Below are 21,026 nucleotides of genomic sequence, written 5' to 3'. Positions count from 1 at the left end.
GGGGTCCCCACTCGTAGTTAAGCACCGTGTGGACACAAAAAACAACGAACTCGAAGTTAAGAGTGACCTCGCCGTAAACTCCAGCCCCCACAATTTCCCTCTGCTTCCGGGTCAACCTCCCAAACGTACACCACAAATACACTACACGTGAAAAACCTATGACGCACGACACAACAACATCATCTTTTCTTCCCATGCGCTTGATCTCTGAAACTGAACACGTCGAACTAGATCGCTACTGTATTCTATATTCTTCTCCGACGCTTAAAAAAATGTTTTCGACGAATATCTTCATAAAGGAATAAAGTCATCAGTGCAGTGCTATCTCTGCATACCATGACAGAGAAAAAGAGTACCTGTAAGCGAGTCCGACAGGGTTGGACAAAAGAATAAATAGACGCCTTGTTAGCAGTGTGGGCTGAAACTTCCGGTTATGTGGTTCTAACATCGAGTGGGACCCACTCGTAGTTACGAGGGGCAGAAGCTTAACCTCGAGGTTTCGTAACCTCGAGGTTAAGACTCGTCGTGTGGACACAGTCGTAGTTAGGGGGCAAGAGCTAAACCTCGAGGTTTCCTAACCTCGAGGTTAGGGCCAGCCGTCTGAACGTAACTATTGATTGATCGGTGGCCTTCAAATTTCAGGGCGAGGAGTGTTGCTTGTTCGTTTGGTAGTGTTTCTTAATGTGGGGGGGGGGGGATTGAGGGGTAGGGGAGAGGATGTGCCGTGTAACTAAAAGCTTCTCACAATCTCAGTGGATGACATACAAAAGTAGCTAGCTTTCTCACCTACCGAGATTGCCTATAATTTGAAACACGATTGTAATGAAGCTTCAGTAAAATCGCGTTTCAAATTAAGCTTTCTTGCCATGTGAATGCAGACTGGAATCGCGGAGGGTGATTTGAAATGTAATTCCAATCCTGTTTCAAATGACGGTCTGGAGGTGTTTTCCAATCACATTTCACCAGAATAAGCCAGATCGTAGTTCCACTTTGCGCATGAGCAGAAAAAGGTCATTTGTACCAAGAGGCACATCGGTTTTTAAATTTACTGAGATAAGCATCTGTCATAAGTAATGATTATTCATGTCATCCTTGTAAATGTTGCTTGCCGGTACATCCACCTGACAGCAAACCTGGTATTTGGCAATATGAATAAAACAGTTTTTTGATGCATTCAAAGCAAAACAATGACATGGATGCTTCCCCGATGGCTGATTGACGGACCATTCTGGTCACCTGGTCTATGCAAGTTCATTTATCATTTGAACACAAATTCCATGAATTTTTACGTCTGGTAAGCTTCCCGGTACAAATATTGTCTCTTTGAAAACGATTAAAGTGCCTAACCTATTGAGAAAAAAGAAAGGTCATTTGTACCAACGTGCCCATGAGCTAATTACGAACTGGCTTATTAACGGTGTGAACGTAATTGAACTCCAATCATGTTTTTGGGGGGCAGGACAGACCTTCCAATCACTCCTGCAGAAAGACGGCTCAAGAGTGATTGTTGGGAACTTGGCAAGAAACCAAACCTCCCCTCCTTGCTCTGAAATTCAAAACTGCAGAATCCATGAAGCCTTCCTCATTCACTATGTGAACGAACGATAAAATTCAAATTTTAATTGCAATCGTGTTTGTAATTGAGTATTCAAATTAAGCACTCTCGGTACGTGTTCAAGCATGGATAGTCATCTCATGTTGTTTATGTTCATCTTCATCTTTTACCATAAGGCTGATGGAGGGTTAGGGGAGAGTTTTGGAAGGGAGGGCAGATGGAGGGAGGGAGGGTGAAGCGATGGAAGAGTGAGGGAGGGGAGGGGCAAGCAAGGGAGGGGAGGGAGAAGGAGCTGATGTAAGCTTCTTGGGGTGGATGGCACAGTCATCGAGCATAATTATATTTATCTTCATCTTGTCACTCTTTATTTTTAACTTGTACAGACATTCCAATTGAATGTAGAAGTGTACCTTGAAATGTACAGTGTTGGAATTCTCATCCACCCGACCATCGTTCAGTTCTCATAGAGCGTGTTTCTACTGAGCGACGAAAATTCGAGGTGATGCCAGCCGATGTGTGGTGATACCGGCCGATGCCGGCCGATACCGGCCGATGCGTGGTGACACCTCGAATTTTTCCTCAGTAGAAACAGATCTGGTAGTGGCCGATGCCGGCTGATGTGAGGTGCTCCGTCGTCCATCTATTGAGGTGGTCGATGCGTGGTGACGCGAAGGACGATTCTCAGTAGAAACACACCGGGTAGCGAAATTCGAGGTGTATCGGACGTCTAGAATTTCTCCCCGCGCTTTTCAATCGGTTCATCGCACACATGTGTACAAAATACGTGTGTACACACAGCGACCGTGTTCGCATCATGCTTTGTTGGTACCAACTCGCTTGTGTATGTGTTACAGGCCCTATACGTTACGTTACATGTGAATTGTGGCATTCATCGCCTATTGTTCGCGTGATTAACAGCCTAACTTATTGCATTACTAAGCCCTCATCACTTACTTGATTTTGCACCGCGTTATTTCATTTTATATTGTCTCTAATCGCGAGAGTGCCATATTAGTGTGTCGCAGCCTTGAGAAAATCTCAACTGGACCCTCGATCTCCAAAGATTTCTCATCAGTCAGTGGCAGGATACCAGTATGTTAGTTCGGGGTATATTGGATGGGAAGACGAAGAGAAATGGCTAATCAAAAAATAGCCGACGCAGTTGTAGCAAAGCAGGCAGGGTTCGGATCGTATTAACAGGCAGTGCGCGCGTGACCCAAATCTGTGACTTAAAAATACCTGACTTCCGGAATCGCCGCATTTGCACGTCACCTTTGCATCACCTCGTATTTTATCGCTCAGTAGAAACAGCTCGAGTGGTCGTAAAATACGAGGTGCTGCGTTGGACAAAATTCGTGGCGATGCCAGGGATGTGAGGTGCTCTCAGTAGAAACACGCTCATAGATTCAGGAGATGGGAATGGACGAGTAAAGTGTCTCTCGACAAAATTGTGTTTATCTGCGCTGTGCAGCCAGCCTGCATTTTGCCGCCTGCAGATGGGGTTGCTGTTTTCCGACTGCACTCCCAAGACCGAAACTCTATCCGAGGGGATGTTTGGAAGAGTCCGCGATTTGAGACTCTTGCTGATGACATCTAGGCATTCGCATATAGGCTGCATCCTTCTTGTTTGAGAGAAGAAAAACAGGGAGACAGAAAGACAGACGGACAAAATCAGCGCAAGGGAAGCTTTAGCGCAACAAACTGGGTTTCAGCGTATAATATCAATATATGCCCTAGATGGTTTGCCTACAGGAAAACAACTTGGTGAATTTGAATTCTGCTCATGTTTAAATGGCACATCCCTCACGATCAAGATCTAATGAGATGCAATCAGCCGATGTATAAAGCAAACGTGCATGATGATTATGATTATTAGTCTTAACCCTCTCCCCACCCAAAGGAAAAAAAATTCAGACATTTCCAAACAGAATGAGAAATGCTGCACTCTGTTAATTGAATGGTTAACTCATGCATCCATTAAAGGGCCACCTACTAACATCTTTATCATCCTCATCACTTGTACTTGGCTTGAACCCTTCTCCATCCATGGCTACGCAAATATACATCGTCCTCCGATGTGGGAGGACAAACATTAAAGGCCCAGCTATTAAAACTAGAGGGGGGGTCATCCTCAACATCAACTCTCCCTTCCCTTCCACTCCTCCTGTGTTTTCGCTTTGTCAATCTCTCTCGTTGTTTATCCCGCGAGAGGTAAACGGCCGTCCGAAAATATATACAATACTGTTTAGCCCGACGAGGGACAACAGTCCTCATCGTCCCTGAGAGAATCTGCCTGATGCAATTTCCACGCTGGTCTTCTTCTGTTCCCCCCCTTTTTTTGTTTGTCTCGCACTAGGTGCTTCAGATATCTTCCCATCTATCATAGATGGGAAAAATCTTCCATTAAGCTAGAAGCTCTTCTCTCATGATCTCTTCCTCCGCCTTTCTTTTTTTACCTCTTGTTTTTGTTTAAGTGTCTTTGCTTGTACAGCAGTGGTGCCGTGGGCATTATCAGAATTGTTTACAAAGTCATTTCCAGGCCTAGAGTGATTCTATCTCCACCCTTTTTTTGTTCTTATATATTTTTTGAACTTTGACCTATAAATGAAATTCCAGTATTTGTGGTGTTTTTTATGGTTTTATTTCTGTTGTTGTTGTGTGTTTTTTTTTTAACTTTATTGTGTCATCTTGTTTTGCTTTGTTAGATTACACTTTCCTGGACTAGTGATTAATCTGGACAGGAGTGTGAGATGTTGGCATCATTTGGACATCAATGGATTGCAAATGTTTGGTATATGGCAAATTTGTGTATTCTAATCAATATTAATTCATTTTTTATTTAAAGGATAGACAGTTAAATGACAGTGAGCAGTTAGTTGCTTCATGCAGCGTAAATTGTAGGCAAGGGTTAGGTTTAACTACTCTTATGAACGAGCGTTGCAAAAGCTGCATGCGTGTGCCTCGATGTAGATGTTCGACCGAGTGTTTCGATATGTTTTTATGGAATCCTACATGTCAGGCCCCAGACAGCATTAAGCCATATCAAATGACAATCTCACCTAATGCCATGGTATGATTGGCCTTCGGTAGTTGTCATTAGGGTGAATGGCGTAACTCCTCTGCAACTGCGAGGGTACTTATCTGTCGGAATTTGTTTCAAGGTCTATTTGTCCTATTTAGACTTAGAGAGAGATCCGACTTCCAGCAGCACATGATATGAAGGTACAGCCAGGAATATTGGAAAAATGTCAGGTTAACATTAGCGATGCATTGAATCAAGCAGGATATCGACAATATTTCTGTCGCACTGCAGCGATATTAAGGCCGGAGCCAGTCACACTGGCGTGAAAGAGTCATCCATTTTCATTAATGTTTCATATCAGTCAGGATATTAGATTGAAATATATACTAGACTATTGCCATATTATTTTGTTCCGGAACGAAACACAGACTAGTGAAATTTCTCAGTTGTAAAGAGAATGTGCATTTAATGTGGGTTGCCTCAGCATTAAGAAACAAATCCCGATGGAGATTTTTAGTCCACTGTTTGAAGAGAGAATACATCGTAGAGCACTGTGGTTCTCCACTTTTCATTTTAGAATCAACAGTAATTTGAAACATCTATCATTAAATCATCAAAATGAATTGGAGAGATGTATGATTCATAGATAAGATGGAAGCAATTTTAGTAATGGCATTGGGTGCACTATTAAAGAGAGGTTCTGTTAAGCATGATCATACTGTTAACCATGATATGCCTCCGTATGAAAGGCAATGAGCACTTCTATCTTTAGATTGTACATATTTGTCTGTGTGTATAGTCTTTGATAATATTGAAATGTAGCATTCCAGATTGTTGTTTTGGCATTCATTATTTATGTATTGGTGTCATGTTTAAAGGGGCATATCACTGACTGGATTACCAGAGGAAACTAGAGTATCAAAAACATAAATATACCAGTAATTGGCAGTGCTCTGTATCAGTAGTGTGACCTGCAGTCAAGTTTGAGGAAATTGTAAGGTTTGTATATTATTTGGGACTTAAACTAAAAATGTGATGACGAAGAAAAGTCCCAATCAGATACCATTTCTATATTAAAACTGGCCTTGTAACTGTGCTCCCCAAAATAGATAAGGTAGATTTCAAGGAAATGCCTATCTGTTTGGATGTTGCTTGTAGATGTTCATCATTTCAAATCCAAATCCAAATTCTGCTATAAGCTGGGCCAGTCATTGGAGTGATGGATTTTCATACCATAATGATGAAGCTCATATTTCTATGGCCCCTGTCACCATGTCATTTTGGGTTTCTACTATTGTTTTCTACTTTTTGATAAAAGGTGAAATTAGTCAGATGCCAGTCTCAGGCTAAGTTTGTTATCATGTTTTTTTCCCCCCATACTTCACTTTTATCTTCTTGACATCAGCTTTTCTCTTAATAGACTTCCAGAGTATGCGATTTATATAGGGCTCCTTCTTCCTGATAATGTAGAGCCAGATTTGCTTCTGCCACACACCTAGAAACCGAAGAACAGTAAATCGCCCACTTCACGTTTGACCTCTTGACCTCTCATTATAGTCTCGCCTAAAGGCGGCTTCTTCTTCTTCTTCTTCTTCTTCTTCTTCTTCTTCTTCTTCTTCTTGTCCACCTCCTCCTCCTCCTCTTCCTCCTCATCCTCGTCCTCCTCGTCCTCCTCTCTTTACATTTGTTACATGTTCTTCTCCCTATTTCCATCTCATGTGCAATCAATTTCTTCTTTTCCTTTGGGTTTCAAGGTTTGTTTTCATCAGTACCACACTCTCAGGGCATGATCAGGACTTTTTACACTTATGTCTCTTTGAGTTGTTTGCAGATATTACGACAGAATCGAAATCTTTGAACTGTTATTTTTTTTTATGCTCGTGATCTGAAAAAAAAAATGCTAATGTTCATGATGTAATGTTCATGATGTAATGAACATCAGCTCGTTGTTGTGGTTTCCAAACTGAATTAGAAATTGCCATGACCTATCACCAAAGTAGTGTCGCAAAGAGGCTATTGATTCAGATTTTTATATATCAAGCATGTTAGATTTCCATCTCATTCTGATCCAGAAACTTACAGTGGATGTGGGTATTGAATGATTACCTGTCCTTAGATTCTATAACACGCATCCTCCTTTATGGCTATAGTGTTTGTTCCCTTGTAAAATGAATCGTGAAGATGCCCAAAACCAGTGACAAATATTCCTCTGCTTAAATTTTGCGTTCAGCTGAAGATTTGAGAGAGAAAAAAACAAAAGCAAAAAAAGAATCTGGCAGGTTGCCACGAACAGCCCTTTCCTCTCCCATAAATAAGTTTTCATTTTGCTATCTCTTATCTGATGTGGGCAGAATGATACAAAAACTCGGCATATACATATACTCCACAATTTTGTTAGCCGTTCTTCAGATATTGAAGAAACAAGAAGTGTGCAAAATCCAGTAGGCAGCCTTTAAATGGCGCATGCTTCTTTGTTGAGAGTCAACCATTCTATATTTAGTCTAGCAATCAAAGTTGCTGATTTATTATTCATGTTTGTACTGCACAGAGAAATCTGGGTAGATTTGAAATATTTGGCACAACCGGTGCGGCGCTGTGTATGCAGTGTGCGCCGCCGGCTACGCAGTAAACACGGCTGAATGTCTCGCTGCAGCGAAGGGAGCAGACACTCCCGTTGCCTTGAACTTTGGCTATGATAGGGCCTACTGTGAGGGTCCAGACAAACCACAGTGTTTGGCATGCATTTGAATACTGGGGCGAATTAACACACCTGTATGAATGCTGTGTGCACAAGGAGATTAGTGTACAAACACAATGCGGAGACAGTTCCCTGACCTGTTCACTCTTGTGAATTCAGTGTCTGTGTCTACAACTCACGTCATGCTCATTGCTTGGGGGTGGGATGATTACAAAGTGTAACTGAAATAATATCAAAGTGTAACTGAAATGATATCAATCATGATAATAATTTGAAAATAAATGTAAAGCAAAAAGTACAGTCATGTCATGACTTATTACTTCCATTTGTGCAAACTGGACATATATGAAAATCAAGATGAGAACTGTCTTAAATATGGCTGGCTATGCAAAATCAGTTAGTTAGCTTTTTTTTTGGGGGGGGGGGGAGGGAGGGGAGCATATATTTGTAGCATTTCTTTTTTCATATGTGTTTTCATCTTCTTGTTTTTGCACAGCTAACCTTCCCCTTTGTGACCCAAACTTGAAACACTGGTAAATCTCAGCCGACTCTTTTAGACGCCTTTACTGGTAGGAAGAAGAATTGATGGCAAGGAGATCTGTCTCATGTTTGCAAATCTGAAATAGATATGTCTGTCGGAAAATTGCGAGCACTGTGCTTCGACCAGAGAGTGCAGCAAATAGCCTTAACTCATTTGATTATGGGCAAGAAGTGGACTGGACTCATGTGCACTCCAAGTATACTGTAGATATCATTGCATCTATTCTATATCTTGTGCACTTAATGTAATTGCATTGGCAAAATTGAGTGAATGATATGCAGTCCATATTCGATGAATAGTCGTGTATGACATACATCCCTGACTGTGCCATGCTCGTTACTGGGACGGATTACATCGCCATCACGTCAGAGGAACAACATGAATACAATATGTACATGCTGTGACTCCTATTTTGTCAGTATGTCAGTCTGTGAGCAGAAAATGATTTTACTTTACAATACTCAGATTTTTCAAGCATAGAAATGTGTAATGTTAGTGTATTTTCTTTTACCATTTTTTTTTACAATGAAAGGTATACATGTTATTCCATTAATTCCTGTTTTGTGATGCCTTACCACATCAGGAGAGGGTAATTTGCAAGATGATATCCCTTGCAGAATAAGGCAACACGTTGTGTCTGATTACTTGAAAATACAGACATGCATGACAGACATACATAGATTATGATGCATTTTAGAGAGAGCTTTTGTGAAGGTAAAGAAATGTGCAGTGAAAATGTTTTCCTTTCCCTTCACTTGAGAAGAATATCGCATACTGAAATACACTTCATCTTCACTTCTTATTAAAGCAAACTTTCATTAACTCCATCTCTACATGGACAGCTTTATATGCCCCTCAGGAAATGAGCCGTCCATATGGTAATATCTACAAGCTTTATCAAACCAGAATTTTAACCAAAAAAAAATTGTCCGTTATCATCTGTCTTATTATCTGTCCTTCCCTTCCATCTTTCTCTTGCTCTGATCTCTCTCCCAGGCCACCCGGTACATGGAGATGCTGCCCAAGGAGGCCCAGCCCATCGAGGGGACCGAGGGGGCGGAGTCCCGCAACAAGCAGATGCACATCCAGCTCCCGGCCCACGACCAGGCGCCGGAGCTGTGCCAGAACCTCTCGGACAAGGAGGTGAAGGATATGGAGGACTTTGTCAAGGAATTCAAGGAGAACGCGGTGGGCATCGGTCAGGTGCAACCCGTGCAGGCACGGTCCGCCGGGAGCCAGTTCCAGCTGAGCGGGGTTCCGACCTCCGGCGACCACGACGCCCACGACGCCCATGGTCCACCTGTGGCTCCAAAACCGGGAAAGAAGGTATGATGTTGTAAGTGGCCATTCAAACCCAAGGGGTACGTACTACTGGTTGAGCCAAGTAGCACATGATCATCCATGGCTTTGCATAAATTTGCCAATCACCTTACGTCAACTTTAGAAGACCTTTATAGTCTATACAAAAGTTCTCCCCATTGCAAGTATCATGGGATATCTTGATATAGTGTGGGTATAGCAAAAAGTGAAAGTGCACTTCACTACAAAGTGGTTTCTACTCTAGACTAGCAACAGAACATGTTAGACCAACTTTTGAGTAAGAGTGCAATTGGTAACAATGAATGCCATAGTAGGCATGAAACATGGAAACATTTGAATTAACCTTGTGTAGCTATCATAATCTAATCAGCAGGACTGACAGCTCTATTTACAATCAGTCTTACAACAGTAGCCCACAGCATTTTTGTAAAAGGTGGTGAAACAAGTGCTACCCAATTCTTGACCCAATTATCTTATATCCTCCGCAGCTGCGCTTAGGACAGTGAGAATGGATGATGTGCCCCAGTTTCATTGAAATAACTGCATCTTGCCAAAACAAAATGTCCAAACTGGTAAAAAAAAGAAGAAACAACTTGCAGTCTTAAGCCTAACTTTTCAAGCATATATTCCCGACAAGTCCAAAACTTACTGATTTTGCCAGCTCAGTCGGCAATTTAAGACTAGCTCTCTTTTGTTCAAGGGTCAATATTCCTAGTAACATCCATTCTTTGATTCCTTTAATCCTGTGACAAAACCGTAAGAAACTTTGAGAAATGCATCTCTCTAACTTTCACTGTAACAACTGCACTGTTCGTTTAGATCAGAACAAAAATAGTTGTGAATTTCGGAGAGATATCCATTTTTATGCATATTTCTTTTCCAGTTGTGCACTGATGAACTTACAATGAGACATCCCATGAGAAAAAAAATGTAGTGAAATATGTAAAGAGAGTAAACAGTCTTGATTGCACATTATGACAGAAGGTGTCATCAAAAGATGGCTGCAAATCATTCCTCCCCCCACCCACAGGACACACACCCAGGAGCCCCCGATGCAATTGGAGACGGCCCCGCCCCCAACGGGTTCAGCTCCGTGGGCAGCTCTCCCAGTCACCACGCCGTGGGCGTGGGCACCGACGCCTCTGTGGGCACCGACCAGGAGTACTGGCCGCCCCCGGCGCCGGGCCAACTGGACAACGGCGGCAGGCCGCACATGACCAGCGAGGGCGTTGGCACCGATGTCCCACCTTCACCGACGGCTTCCACGGCCTCCGCCTCCTCGACGTCGAGTTCGAAATGGGTAAGACGAGTCAGAGGTGAAGGAGAGAAGGCAGAGGTGGGAGGCGCCTGACACGTAGTCTTAGGTAACACGCCCTTATTCCTAGATGTCACTTTTTTTTTCCCCTTGATGTAGTAAAGAAATCATATGAATTACTGCAAGTTCTTCATAGTGTACAACAGCAAATTCTGCAGTGAATTTCTTTTATCTTTTTTTTTTTTTTTTGCCTACTGGTTATAGATTTTATGGCTGTTGGTGTAAATTATTTTTTAGATATAGTACTGAGAGACCGGTGTTTTGTTAGTAGCAGCAGGGTAAATCTATGTCCTATGTCATATTTTTCCCCCCCTGGTGTTGTCAGTAAAGAAATCATATGAATATTTGCAGGTCTTTAATGATTTACAACTTCAAATTTTGCAGTGAATTTTAGTCTGTTTTTTTTTTTCTGGAAAGAATACCATTGCCTACTGGTCATTGATTTCATGACTGTTGATGCATATTATTTTTTATATAGAGTAGTGAGAGACAGGTGTTTTGGTAGTAGCAACAGGGCAAGTCTACGTCCTGTCTTGTAACAAGATTTGTCTCATTGCCCGCAGATATCCCTGGATTAGATACTAGTATCTTTCTGTGCCATTGCCATTTGTGTTCATGAACACATGTTGTTTCATCTCTTGGCAAGTTTTCAAAGTCATATGCATTCCTTGAGGTGAAACACTTCCCATCCTAATTTGCACCTATACTTGTGACTCTGTAGGAATGGTAGATTAGATGGGAAGGGTATTCACATCAGCCTCTTCAGCCACAGTCAGCACTCATCCAGTGGAACAGTCAACTGGGATTCATATCCATGGTCTTTATCAGGTCGAAGGAGACCTATATGTGCACAATATACTCGGGTATATGAATGAGGATACTATACCCTTTGTGGGCACAAATCTGCTGTATTTTACCTGACTTCCTTCATAATTTCTTTCTTTTAGAGGTTATATGTATTGGCAAAGAAATACATTCTTCAACTCTCATTTGCCCTTCCTCCTTCATGCGGCATAATGTTCTTCTTCTTTTTTGACCAAAAATGCTATTCTTCTATTTAGAAAGCACATTCCGTATGTTTTCAGTACTCATTGAATAAGTGCCCTTATTCCTGCCATTGCACCAGCCAGACAGATATCGGCTGTGTTACTTGCACAGTGTGGGAATGCAATGCCCCGTGGCTGTTTTCTGCAGCAGGTTTGGCTAATTCCCTGCCACCACTGCGTGTACCTGTCAGTCAGTGTGGTGGCGGCCGAGCACTAATTAGGCTCCCCGAAGAGAAATCTGGGTGACAAGACGCTGCTGCCTGCCTGTAGCGAGGTCCCCCCTTCCCCCACCCCACCCCCTATTCGCTCCTTGGCCTGTCACAGTCACCATGTGACTTTTTTAAAATAAAGAAAAACAGTGCAACAAAAAAAAATTAAACCCTAATTGCATTCTCCAAGTGTCACTACTCCTGTCAGTCCCATAGTACCACATCCACAAATTGGATTCCCATGCGATTCTAACCTGAGACCTCTAGTTGCTAGACCAGTGCTCTTACCAACTGAACTACAGAAAACCCTTGTACAGTGTTCGTCCCTGAAACCCCTTCTTCTTGATGCCTGTATGGTCAGAAGTTTACTTTTACCTTCCATAAACCCCAAAGGATAGCAATTAACCCGTTCCGTACCGAATTCTGAAATCCCCATCGACTTAATACACAGGCCGCCAGGTTCCCGTATGGAACGGGTTAACTAGGGGATAAATGTTCAGTTCAGTTCAGTTCAGTTTTTATTTCTGCATTTCAAAATCAATACAAATCAACAAATCAACAAAATACTTACATAGTCATTTACACAGCTAATATTCGTAACGTTTGGATCTTACATACATTTTCTTTTTTTCAAGAACGAATATCATATATGAATATCATATATGAAATGTGAAGGATCACAGAAGAGATGCAACTTTTTGAATATGTATGATAAACAATGGGACTCTTACCAGAAATACATATCTGATATAAATGAAAAATGAGCAAAAACAAAAGTTTTGCTCATTTGTCATTTATATGGGATATATGTAGAATAGACTTTAACCACTGTCTTTCCAATAAGGGTTGCTTTGGAAAGTGCACTTTCTATCAGTAATGCCAAAGATAGCAGCAAATCGTTGACTCCTCCTGCCGTAGATCAATTTCCTCTACTTTGCTACCATTTACATTCAAAACAGGAGGAGATGGTGAAAATAAAACCATTTTAATATCCTGCTTACCCACCAAGCATCAAAACCAATTTTAAGCTCTGCTTCACAAATAGAAACTCATGATGTCTAGTTCTTTTACAGATTTTTTGTTTTGTTTTGTTTTGTTTTGTTTTGTTTGTTTTGTTTGAAAGGTGGAGGGGGCAGAATATGATTAGCATCTCCTACAAATAAACTCTCCTCTTCTCGATACCCTTCAGTTCAGTTGATTTATTTCATTCATGTTATTCATTTAGATAAAATAATTGTAAAAGATGCATGTAAATGTAACTTGAGTAAATCATAACATGACATGCGTTTACATGGAGGCCATGAAGAAATTTGAGACAACCAGGAAGTGAAGACACTTGTAAATAACAAGTCTCCAAATATACAAATATATCTGATGTTTGTAACATATTTCTCGGAATTCTCAGAATCACAAACACACTAAACCAAACACAGTGGAATCAAGGCCTACTGCTGATGAATACATGAAGAGCCTGAGCTTGCCACTTTTGTATTTATATATTTACTCAATATTTCGAGACAGATTGTAATAGTCTTGCTAGATTTAATCTAGTTTGTACTTGCTATTACTGCCCCACTTGAGTCATCAGATGAACTGCCTGCTAGCTCATGCCCCACTGGGAGAGGATAAATTAGACATTGTATGAGAACAGATGCAATGTTCCCCATGGCCTTGAACCATATATCCATCCGTAATACATATGTTATATAGGCATTGCATGTTAGATAGCACAAAAAAAATATGTATATAAATATATTCTCATTTGCTCTGATGCTAGATTAGTAACTGAAAAGACAAATGTGTCATGATGGATATTTTGAGATATAAGGAGAGTTTCTTTCGGTCAGCAAAAAACAACAACTGCATACATGTATACAAATTATTTAACTCTATGACTCATCCTCTCTGATGCTACCCCCCCCCCCCCCCCCAAAGAAAAGAGAGAGAAGACAATAAACACTGCAAATTGATTAACAGCCTTTCATTACCAGGGATGCATTTTGCATGGAATTGGAAATAGCTGCAGATTGTATGACACTGTATCTAGAGGTTAATTATTAACTCACTCAATGTGGGCTTGTACTTGACAAATTCCTAACACCTGCTGTGGTGGTCAGGCATTACGTCTGACGTCTTGGGGTTAGTAATTTCTTTGCTTCAGATGGCCCAGTCATGATCTAAATTCAGCCACAATCTCGGTCTGTTTCTGTAAACGCCATTATGACTAGAATCATCTTTTGTTTGCACTATTTTGGGAAAAATCTACCCGAGTAGAATCATTTGAAATGTATTTGAGTGAAAGTTCACTCACACCGTCGTCTGGAAAGTGCCAAATCGATGCGTGTGAACCGCAGATCAGCGTGTCACAGTTTTGCCCGCTGCCCATTCGGTGGGGATTGTGATGTCACCAGTTGCCTCACAATGTTTATGTGTGTTACTTGATGCCCATTTGATGTGGAATTAATTGGTCGATCGCGCATAAAGGTGACAGGAGACACCTAGCAGCTTTTTAAATATCTCCCTGTTCAGTGACGCACCAATGTTTTCTCAGAAAACAGTCATTAGTGGTCTCCTTTCTTCAAATAGCAACCATCTGTGTGATCAATCAAGTTCCTTGTTTTTACATTTCTTCAAATAAGCCAGAGGGGGAAAAAATAAGAAAATAAAATATTTACATTACAGTTGCTATGACATCCCTACTATAGCCTTACCATCGTGGGGACTACAGTGCAATTAAAAATTTCCTTGTCTTTTAATAGATCTGCAAATAGGCATTAAAAGATAGTACATTGCATCAAATATGATGTCCCAAATGTAGTTCGTACATTTCTGTTAGAAACATATGCACACTTCTCTGAAACAGTCTACTCTCCCTTGATATTCTAACAAAAATGCAGAGTATTTGTACTCATTGTTTATAAGATTCTTTTTAAATGGAAGCTATCACAAGTCACAATATTTTAACTTATTTGATTTATTTATTTTCTTTGTAGAGAATAGTCTATCATCAGTTTAATCACAGTGATAGCAGGGACAAAGCTCTTTATTCATTTCCCCCATATATTTTGTATGAAGAATAACGTTGCCTTTCATAAGAAAATGAGAAAGCTCAATCAGGTGTTCTGAAATCATTGTAGGCCCCACACTCACCACCCAACTGCCCCCCCCCCCCCATCATCATCATCATCATCATCATCATCACCATCACCATCATCACCATCATCATCATCATCATCATCACCATCATCACCATCATCATCATCATTATCACCATCATCATCATCATCATCATCACTGTCATCACTATCATCACTATCATCACCACCATCACCACCATCACCACCATCACCACCATCACCAGGGACACTAAACATGCGTGATACATGATGGCATAAGGATGCCCAATCTGGTCCAACAACAGATTAACTCCAGTACCTCTGTCTACATCATCCCCCCTAATATGATTTGAGGTGCCAAGTGCCTGTTTACAGATTCGTCCATTTTGCATCTGATCTGTCAAACCCCACACAGGACTGTGGGCTCTCCCTTCAGTGTGATCCTGTTTAATATACAGTTGTTTGATATTGATGAGTCCTCCTCCAGGCATGGGTAATCCTGTTTGGTGAGCACAAACACCAACAACTCAGCCTGATGATGGTTCATGATATCAGATCAGTGGGCCATAGCAGATATTGGCTTTGATGCGTCATTGGTGATTGTTTGGAAAGTACAGGTCTTAATCCACACGTGCGGCATATTAGACTAAAATCAAGAAAAAAGAAATGTATGTGTGTATACTAGTAATCAGATATGTTATAATAGGGATGGGGAGAGTGATTGAATTTGTTAAACACAAGTACTTTTGGACAGAAATACCTGGTAATCAAGCCCTTTGAGACATTGTACTGAGTATCTATTCATGGGTCATGACAACTAATATCAGACCAATATTTGTGTGGTAAAGATAACCATGATCAATACAATTTTGTTGTCCATGCAGGCAATGTCCACACAGAGAATGGCAAATGATATGTAGGCGTCTGTGCGATGAATGACAGATATTATTTTCGTTCCCCGGTCATGTATTGAGAGATTTCATTTACCAGTCATTAATTTAGTAAACTGTCAACTCACAAACTTTTATACTAAGAGTAGGTCAGAGATGAATTGGTTGAGGTTCTGCAGATTGTTTGCGGAGTTTGACAGATTTGCATATGTTTTGGCTAGAAATAGATGCCATTTTGTAAACAAAGGCAATTAAAGTCTATCTGGCATATATCACCAGAACAGACTGTATGAGCAGAGTGTCTTAGGAGTTTCAACGTAATGATAATTATGCACGTGTGATTGTGCAACCTTTCCTACCAATGTAGTCACCTACAGCCAATTCATTCATACTGTGTGTTGAAATTGATTTCTCAGATGAGATCAGAATGTCCTGGGCTGGTAACATCAAATGCGAATAAGTGGATCAGTAGCCAAAAGCAACCTGTTGCATTCCCAGATTATCGAATGTCCCCATTTATTCAGGTATTGTGAATGATCAATAGCATCGTGTCATGAATCTAGGCTCTAGATTTCATTTGATAATGATAAAAGATGAGAGCCTAAAAATATGTCTCTGTGAGCATGACAGTAAAAATAGATTCTACATGGTAGACAACTTTGATCACAGTGGCTCAAAGTGATTGTAGTTCCCTTTCTCAGCTGAGAATTTTGATCTGTTGGAAAAAAAAATATAAAAAGGAAGAATGTTCAAATACCTGTAGGTGTTAGGCAATAGAATCCTCAATGAATTAGCCTCACACTCCAAATTCATCCCAGAGTCAGGGGAAAGATTTTGTCAATTCCTAACCTAGCGTAAAGCCTTCTGGAACATTATTCAAATGTGTATTTGACATAGTGGTTGCATCCTCATTCAAGCAAGACATCTTTCAATATTTGTCTCCAATTGTACTCCTTGCTGCAGCACAAAACAAAAGAAGAAAAGAAAAAGAAGTTATCACATGTTGTTATGCAGCAATCACAGAAATGCATGCCTCAAACCATGGCCAGTGTATTTATGTACTGTGCTTATAACAGCAATATCAATTTGCAGCGACCCGTTTTATAATTATGCATAATGTGGAGCGCCCCCATGTGCTGGTATGCCACACAGCCATAAGGAGAGATATCTGTAGGGCACGACTCCTTTCAGTTGTCCCAAGTGTCAGGTCTGACAGCCCCATCCATCAACAGCAGGCACAACTGCAGTTTGAAAGTAAACTGACTTTAGCCTTTTTTCAAGACTGGCATATTGTTTTGTTTAGTTTTTCACATGTTGAGTTTCCACCATCTGGCTTTATAGGGAATAACCCGTTCCGTGACCCGTCTGTGGTGGTAGGATGGATGAAAGTCAAATAGTGGTGATGGAACCATTGCTTTTAGAATCATTGTGATTAAACTACAGACATTTCAAGACATGTGAAGTTTGGTTTTTCTCCCAGATATTTGTTTCAGTTTTATTATGAATGCATTTGTTTTTCAGAACTCAAACTCCCAAAATAAGTAAAATTTTCTTAAGTCAATGATACACAACTGTACTTTATCATCACACCGTTCTTCTGTCTTGTAGCTGTTATCCAGATTATTACCTCCGCCAAGGGGGAGGTTATATTTTTGTTACCGTTGGTTTGTTAGTTAGTTAGTTTGTTTGTTCGTTCGTTCGTTTGTCTGTGTGCAAAATAACTCAAAAAGTAGTCAACGGATTGAGATGAAACTTGCAGGAAAGGATTAGAATGACACAAGTAACAAGCGATTAACTTTTGGTAGTGATCCGAAAATTTGGGGGGAATTTATGAAGGATTTTTGATATTTTGGCAGGTAGGGTCGATGAACTTGGGAGTTCAGGCTGCGCGTATTTGAGGTTTGCATGCGCACACTAAAGTGCGTGCTCTAGTTTCTGCTAGGGCAAGGCGCGCCGTGCAGCTGAGGGTTTATGACGTAACAAAGGCTTCTACATGTACATGGGGAAATCGGGCGATGGGTGGAAATCACTGATATCCAAAGAGATTTTCCCCAGTGGTGGGGAGGAGAAAAATCTCTTTGCTGATATCTCTATGGATGAATAAGATCAGTGGTGGAAATGAGCTGCATACTTGGCGGAGGTCTGCGCTCTCAGAGTGCTTTTCTAGTTTTTAATGATTTTGTTTTTTGTATTGAAATTGAGGAAGAAGCAAGAACAATATTTATGCATCAGTATGATGCAGTATGTTGTATGAATGAAACTCTATCAATTTTTTTTTCTGTCCCATTTCCATTTTAATTTTTGTATCTGCCCAGCAATGCGTCAAGTGCGGAGAAAACATGAGCGGGGGCGACGTTGCCGTCTTTGCCGAGCGGGCCGGAGTGGACAAGTGCTGGCACCCGGGCTGCTTCCGCTGCACCACCTGCAACGAGCTGCTGGTGGACCTCATCTACTTCTTCAAGGGAGACAACATCTACTGCGGCCGCCACTACGCCGACACCCTCAAGCCCAGATGCGCTGCCTGCGATGAGGTACGTGGAGTCTAGGTTGAAGTGTGTTTGGATTTACAGTAGGACCTCATTGTAAAGAGGTCGGATCTAACGAAACCCTTCTATTATGAGGTGGTTTTGCTGTACCTTACTCTTCATATTCCTTTCCTTTTGTACTCTGATGTAGTGAGGAACCAGATATAACCATGTAATTGTCATGGTTTTGGGGTCCTCGTCGTAAGGAGGTTCCCCTGTATTTCATGCGGTCACTGAAGAAGCACTTAAGATTCCAATAAGATAGTCACCACAGGACGGAGGACCTTAAGTAAGTTAACCTGTTGAAGACGAGTCCCGAGTACACTCGGGCAAATGTCTATGGGAAATGTGTGTTGTAGCAAAATCAGTCTGTCCTCAATGGACTAAGCAGATGAGGATGCATTGCCTTGTCTAAGGGCACAACTACTGCTGCTGGCAAATGAGGTACCTCAATATCAAGAGTCTGTGGTCATGTCCCACTGAGCCTCAAGGGCTCCTCTTTGCATGTGCATACTATGAAGAACATTCAAAGTCAGTGAATAATGTTCCCTCATATAGACAAGCTTTTTCAATTTGCTGATTGAAAAGGCAGTTTGTGAGGAGATCTTACTACCAGTTATCCTTGTTTATTTCTATTTTCAGAATTTATTTGAGTGCTTTTCTTTGATAGAAAATTATATAAGGGGGGTTTGCTGTGACAAGAAATAACACTTTATGTAGTCCTGTTGGGGGGGGGGGGTGGGGGACTGCATACAGATGGGGACTGCATACAGATAGGAACAGTATCAAAAACTCTTGCAATTTTTGTAAGCCAGTGCTTTTCCCTTATTTGCTCTCTGTCATTATGTCTCCCATCTCCACACAACAGCTCATCTTTGCACTCTCCTACACCCAAGCAGAGGACAGGAACTGGCACGTGAACCACTTCTGCTGCTTTGAGTGTGACACACCTCTTGGTGGGCTGCAGTACGTGGCTAAGGACAGTCACCCCTACTGCATGGACTGCCACTCAAAGCTCTTCGCCAAGGTAAGTGACTGAGTGCCATACATTGATATCTTATGTATGTTTGTATGTATGTATGTATGTATGTATGTATGTATGTATGTATCTATCTATCTATCTATCTATCCACCACCTATCTATATATCAATCAATCTATCTATGTGTCTATCTATCTGTCTATCTATCTATCTATCTATCTGTATCTACCTATCTATCAACCACCTATCTATCTATATATATATCCATCTATCTATCTATCAATCTATCTATCTATCTATCTATCTATCTATCTATCTATCTATCTGTATCTATCTATCCACCACCTATCTATCTATCTATATCTATCTATCTATCAATCTATCTATCTATCTCCATCTATCCATTTACCTATCTATCTGTTTATCTATCCATCTATCTTTCCAGTTATCTTCCATGTATCTATATATTTATGTAACTGTTAATCTATCTATCTATCTATCTATCCATCCATCCATCCGTCCGTCTATCTATATAACCAAGTAACTATCTGTCTGCTCTGCCATTTATGTGCATTATGCATACTAACTACAAATATGTGTATTCGTCTGTATGAATTGTATGTCTAGAGAAATTTCAAAAATTTGATGGGTTTTTCACTCTTTTGAATGAAAACAGTTGTTACGTGCTGAACAACAGTGAATTACATCCACATTGAAAATCATGAATTTTAGGGAAAAAAATTGAAGCATGTTCAAATATGCAAGTGTTGTTTACATTCTGTTGTCCATCAATAACCTCTGACTTCTATGTTCCATGAATGAGAGTTGAACTGAGTTTAGTTAGAATTAAAAGAAAACCCCAAACAAACAAACAAAGGAAGTGCCTTCCTACATTTTTTTCTACAACTCGGGCATTTATTTGCGTCGTGTAATTCTGTCTCGCACCCTTTTATGCAGGTCTGCACAAGCTGCGGGATGAAGATCGCCGCGGGGGTGCCGCGGCTGAGCCACAGCAACCACCACTGGCACGCCGACGACGACTGCTTCCGCTGCTCCAACTGCAAGATCTCCCTGGTGGGCAAGTCCTTCCTCCCCAAGGCCCAGTACATCTTTTGCTCCTCCAAGTGCAAGAAACAGCTGCTGAGATAATCCAGAGGCTGAGAGGTGAACCATGAGGGCGCCATTGCATCCCCACTTCCCCCTGAAAAGAAAAAAGAAAAAAAAGGAATCCTTGCAAATGCAGTCTTCTCATTTTCCTCCCTTCTGCCAAGCTGAGGGGCAGCACCCATGCTGTGTTTTTTTCTGTGTTCAGAGAAAGTGATGGCGCCACCTAGAGACCAACAAGAATAAAGAGAGTAATATTTATCTAGTAGACTAGGAAATGTTTTTTCTACATGAAGTATTGTTTATGTCAACAACAACAACGAAGGAAAACTAAATAGCCTAGTTGTCACAACATTTCTTGAGAAATTTAGAGTGCATTCAGAGGTTTGTTTATTTGGCACTCAAAGAGATTTATTCGATGTTGAAATGCAAACCTAGTTAGGTGTGTTTGGATAGCATGGCTCTGGTCTCTTTGTGAAGCAAGAGGAGGGGCAAGTGCTGGATTGTACTGATGCCAAGCTATGCAGCTTCTTAGTCCCACTGCTCACTGCAGCTGTCAAGGATACTGTTCAAGCTCGGTGACCGACTTGCCTTGGATCGAGGGAGGAGCATAGGACGACTGTGTCCTTCCTGACCAATGAAATTTGTGACAGAGTGGCGATAGATCACAAATATGCTAACCACAAAAGAAGAAATCTCCATTT

The 21,026-nt window shown here is 41.1% G+C and overlaps 1 protein-coding gene across 1 annotated transcript in view; it reads left to right on the top strand.

The window, feature by feature from the left end:
* LOC139743739 (testin-like) overlaps positions 1–20,425 on the top strand; it is a 44,648-nt gene extending 24,223 nt beyond the window's left edge. Inside the window, exons 4-8 of the mRNA XM_071654192.1 lie at positions 8,813–9,142; positions 10,167–10,436; positions 18,028–18,243; positions 19,106–19,264; positions 20,176–20,425. Coding sequence (XP_071510293.1) covers positions 8,813–9,142; positions 10,167–10,436; positions 18,028–18,243; positions 19,106–19,264; positions 20,176–20,367 — 1,167 coding nt within the window. The 3' untranslated portion in view covers positions 20,368–20,425. The remainder of the gene's footprint in view (positions 1–8,812; positions 9,143–10,166; positions 10,437–18,027; positions 18,244–19,105; positions 19,265–20,175) is intronic.
* The last annotated feature ends 601 nt before the right edge of the window (positions 20,426–21,026 follow it).

This window comes from Diadema antillarum, unplaced genomic scaffold (genome assembly GCF_040938485.1).
Source record: "Diadema antillarum isolate AM-2024a unplaced genomic scaffold, OU_Dant_1.0 seq00001104_RagTag, whole genome shotgun sequence".
NCBI classification, from domain to species: domain Eukaryota; kingdom Metazoa; phylum Echinodermata; class Echinoidea; order Diadematoida; family Diadematidae; genus Diadema; species Diadema antillarum.
The sequence above is the reverse complement of the archived record's forward strand: the minus strand, read 5'-3'. Positions and strand labels throughout refer to the sequence as shown.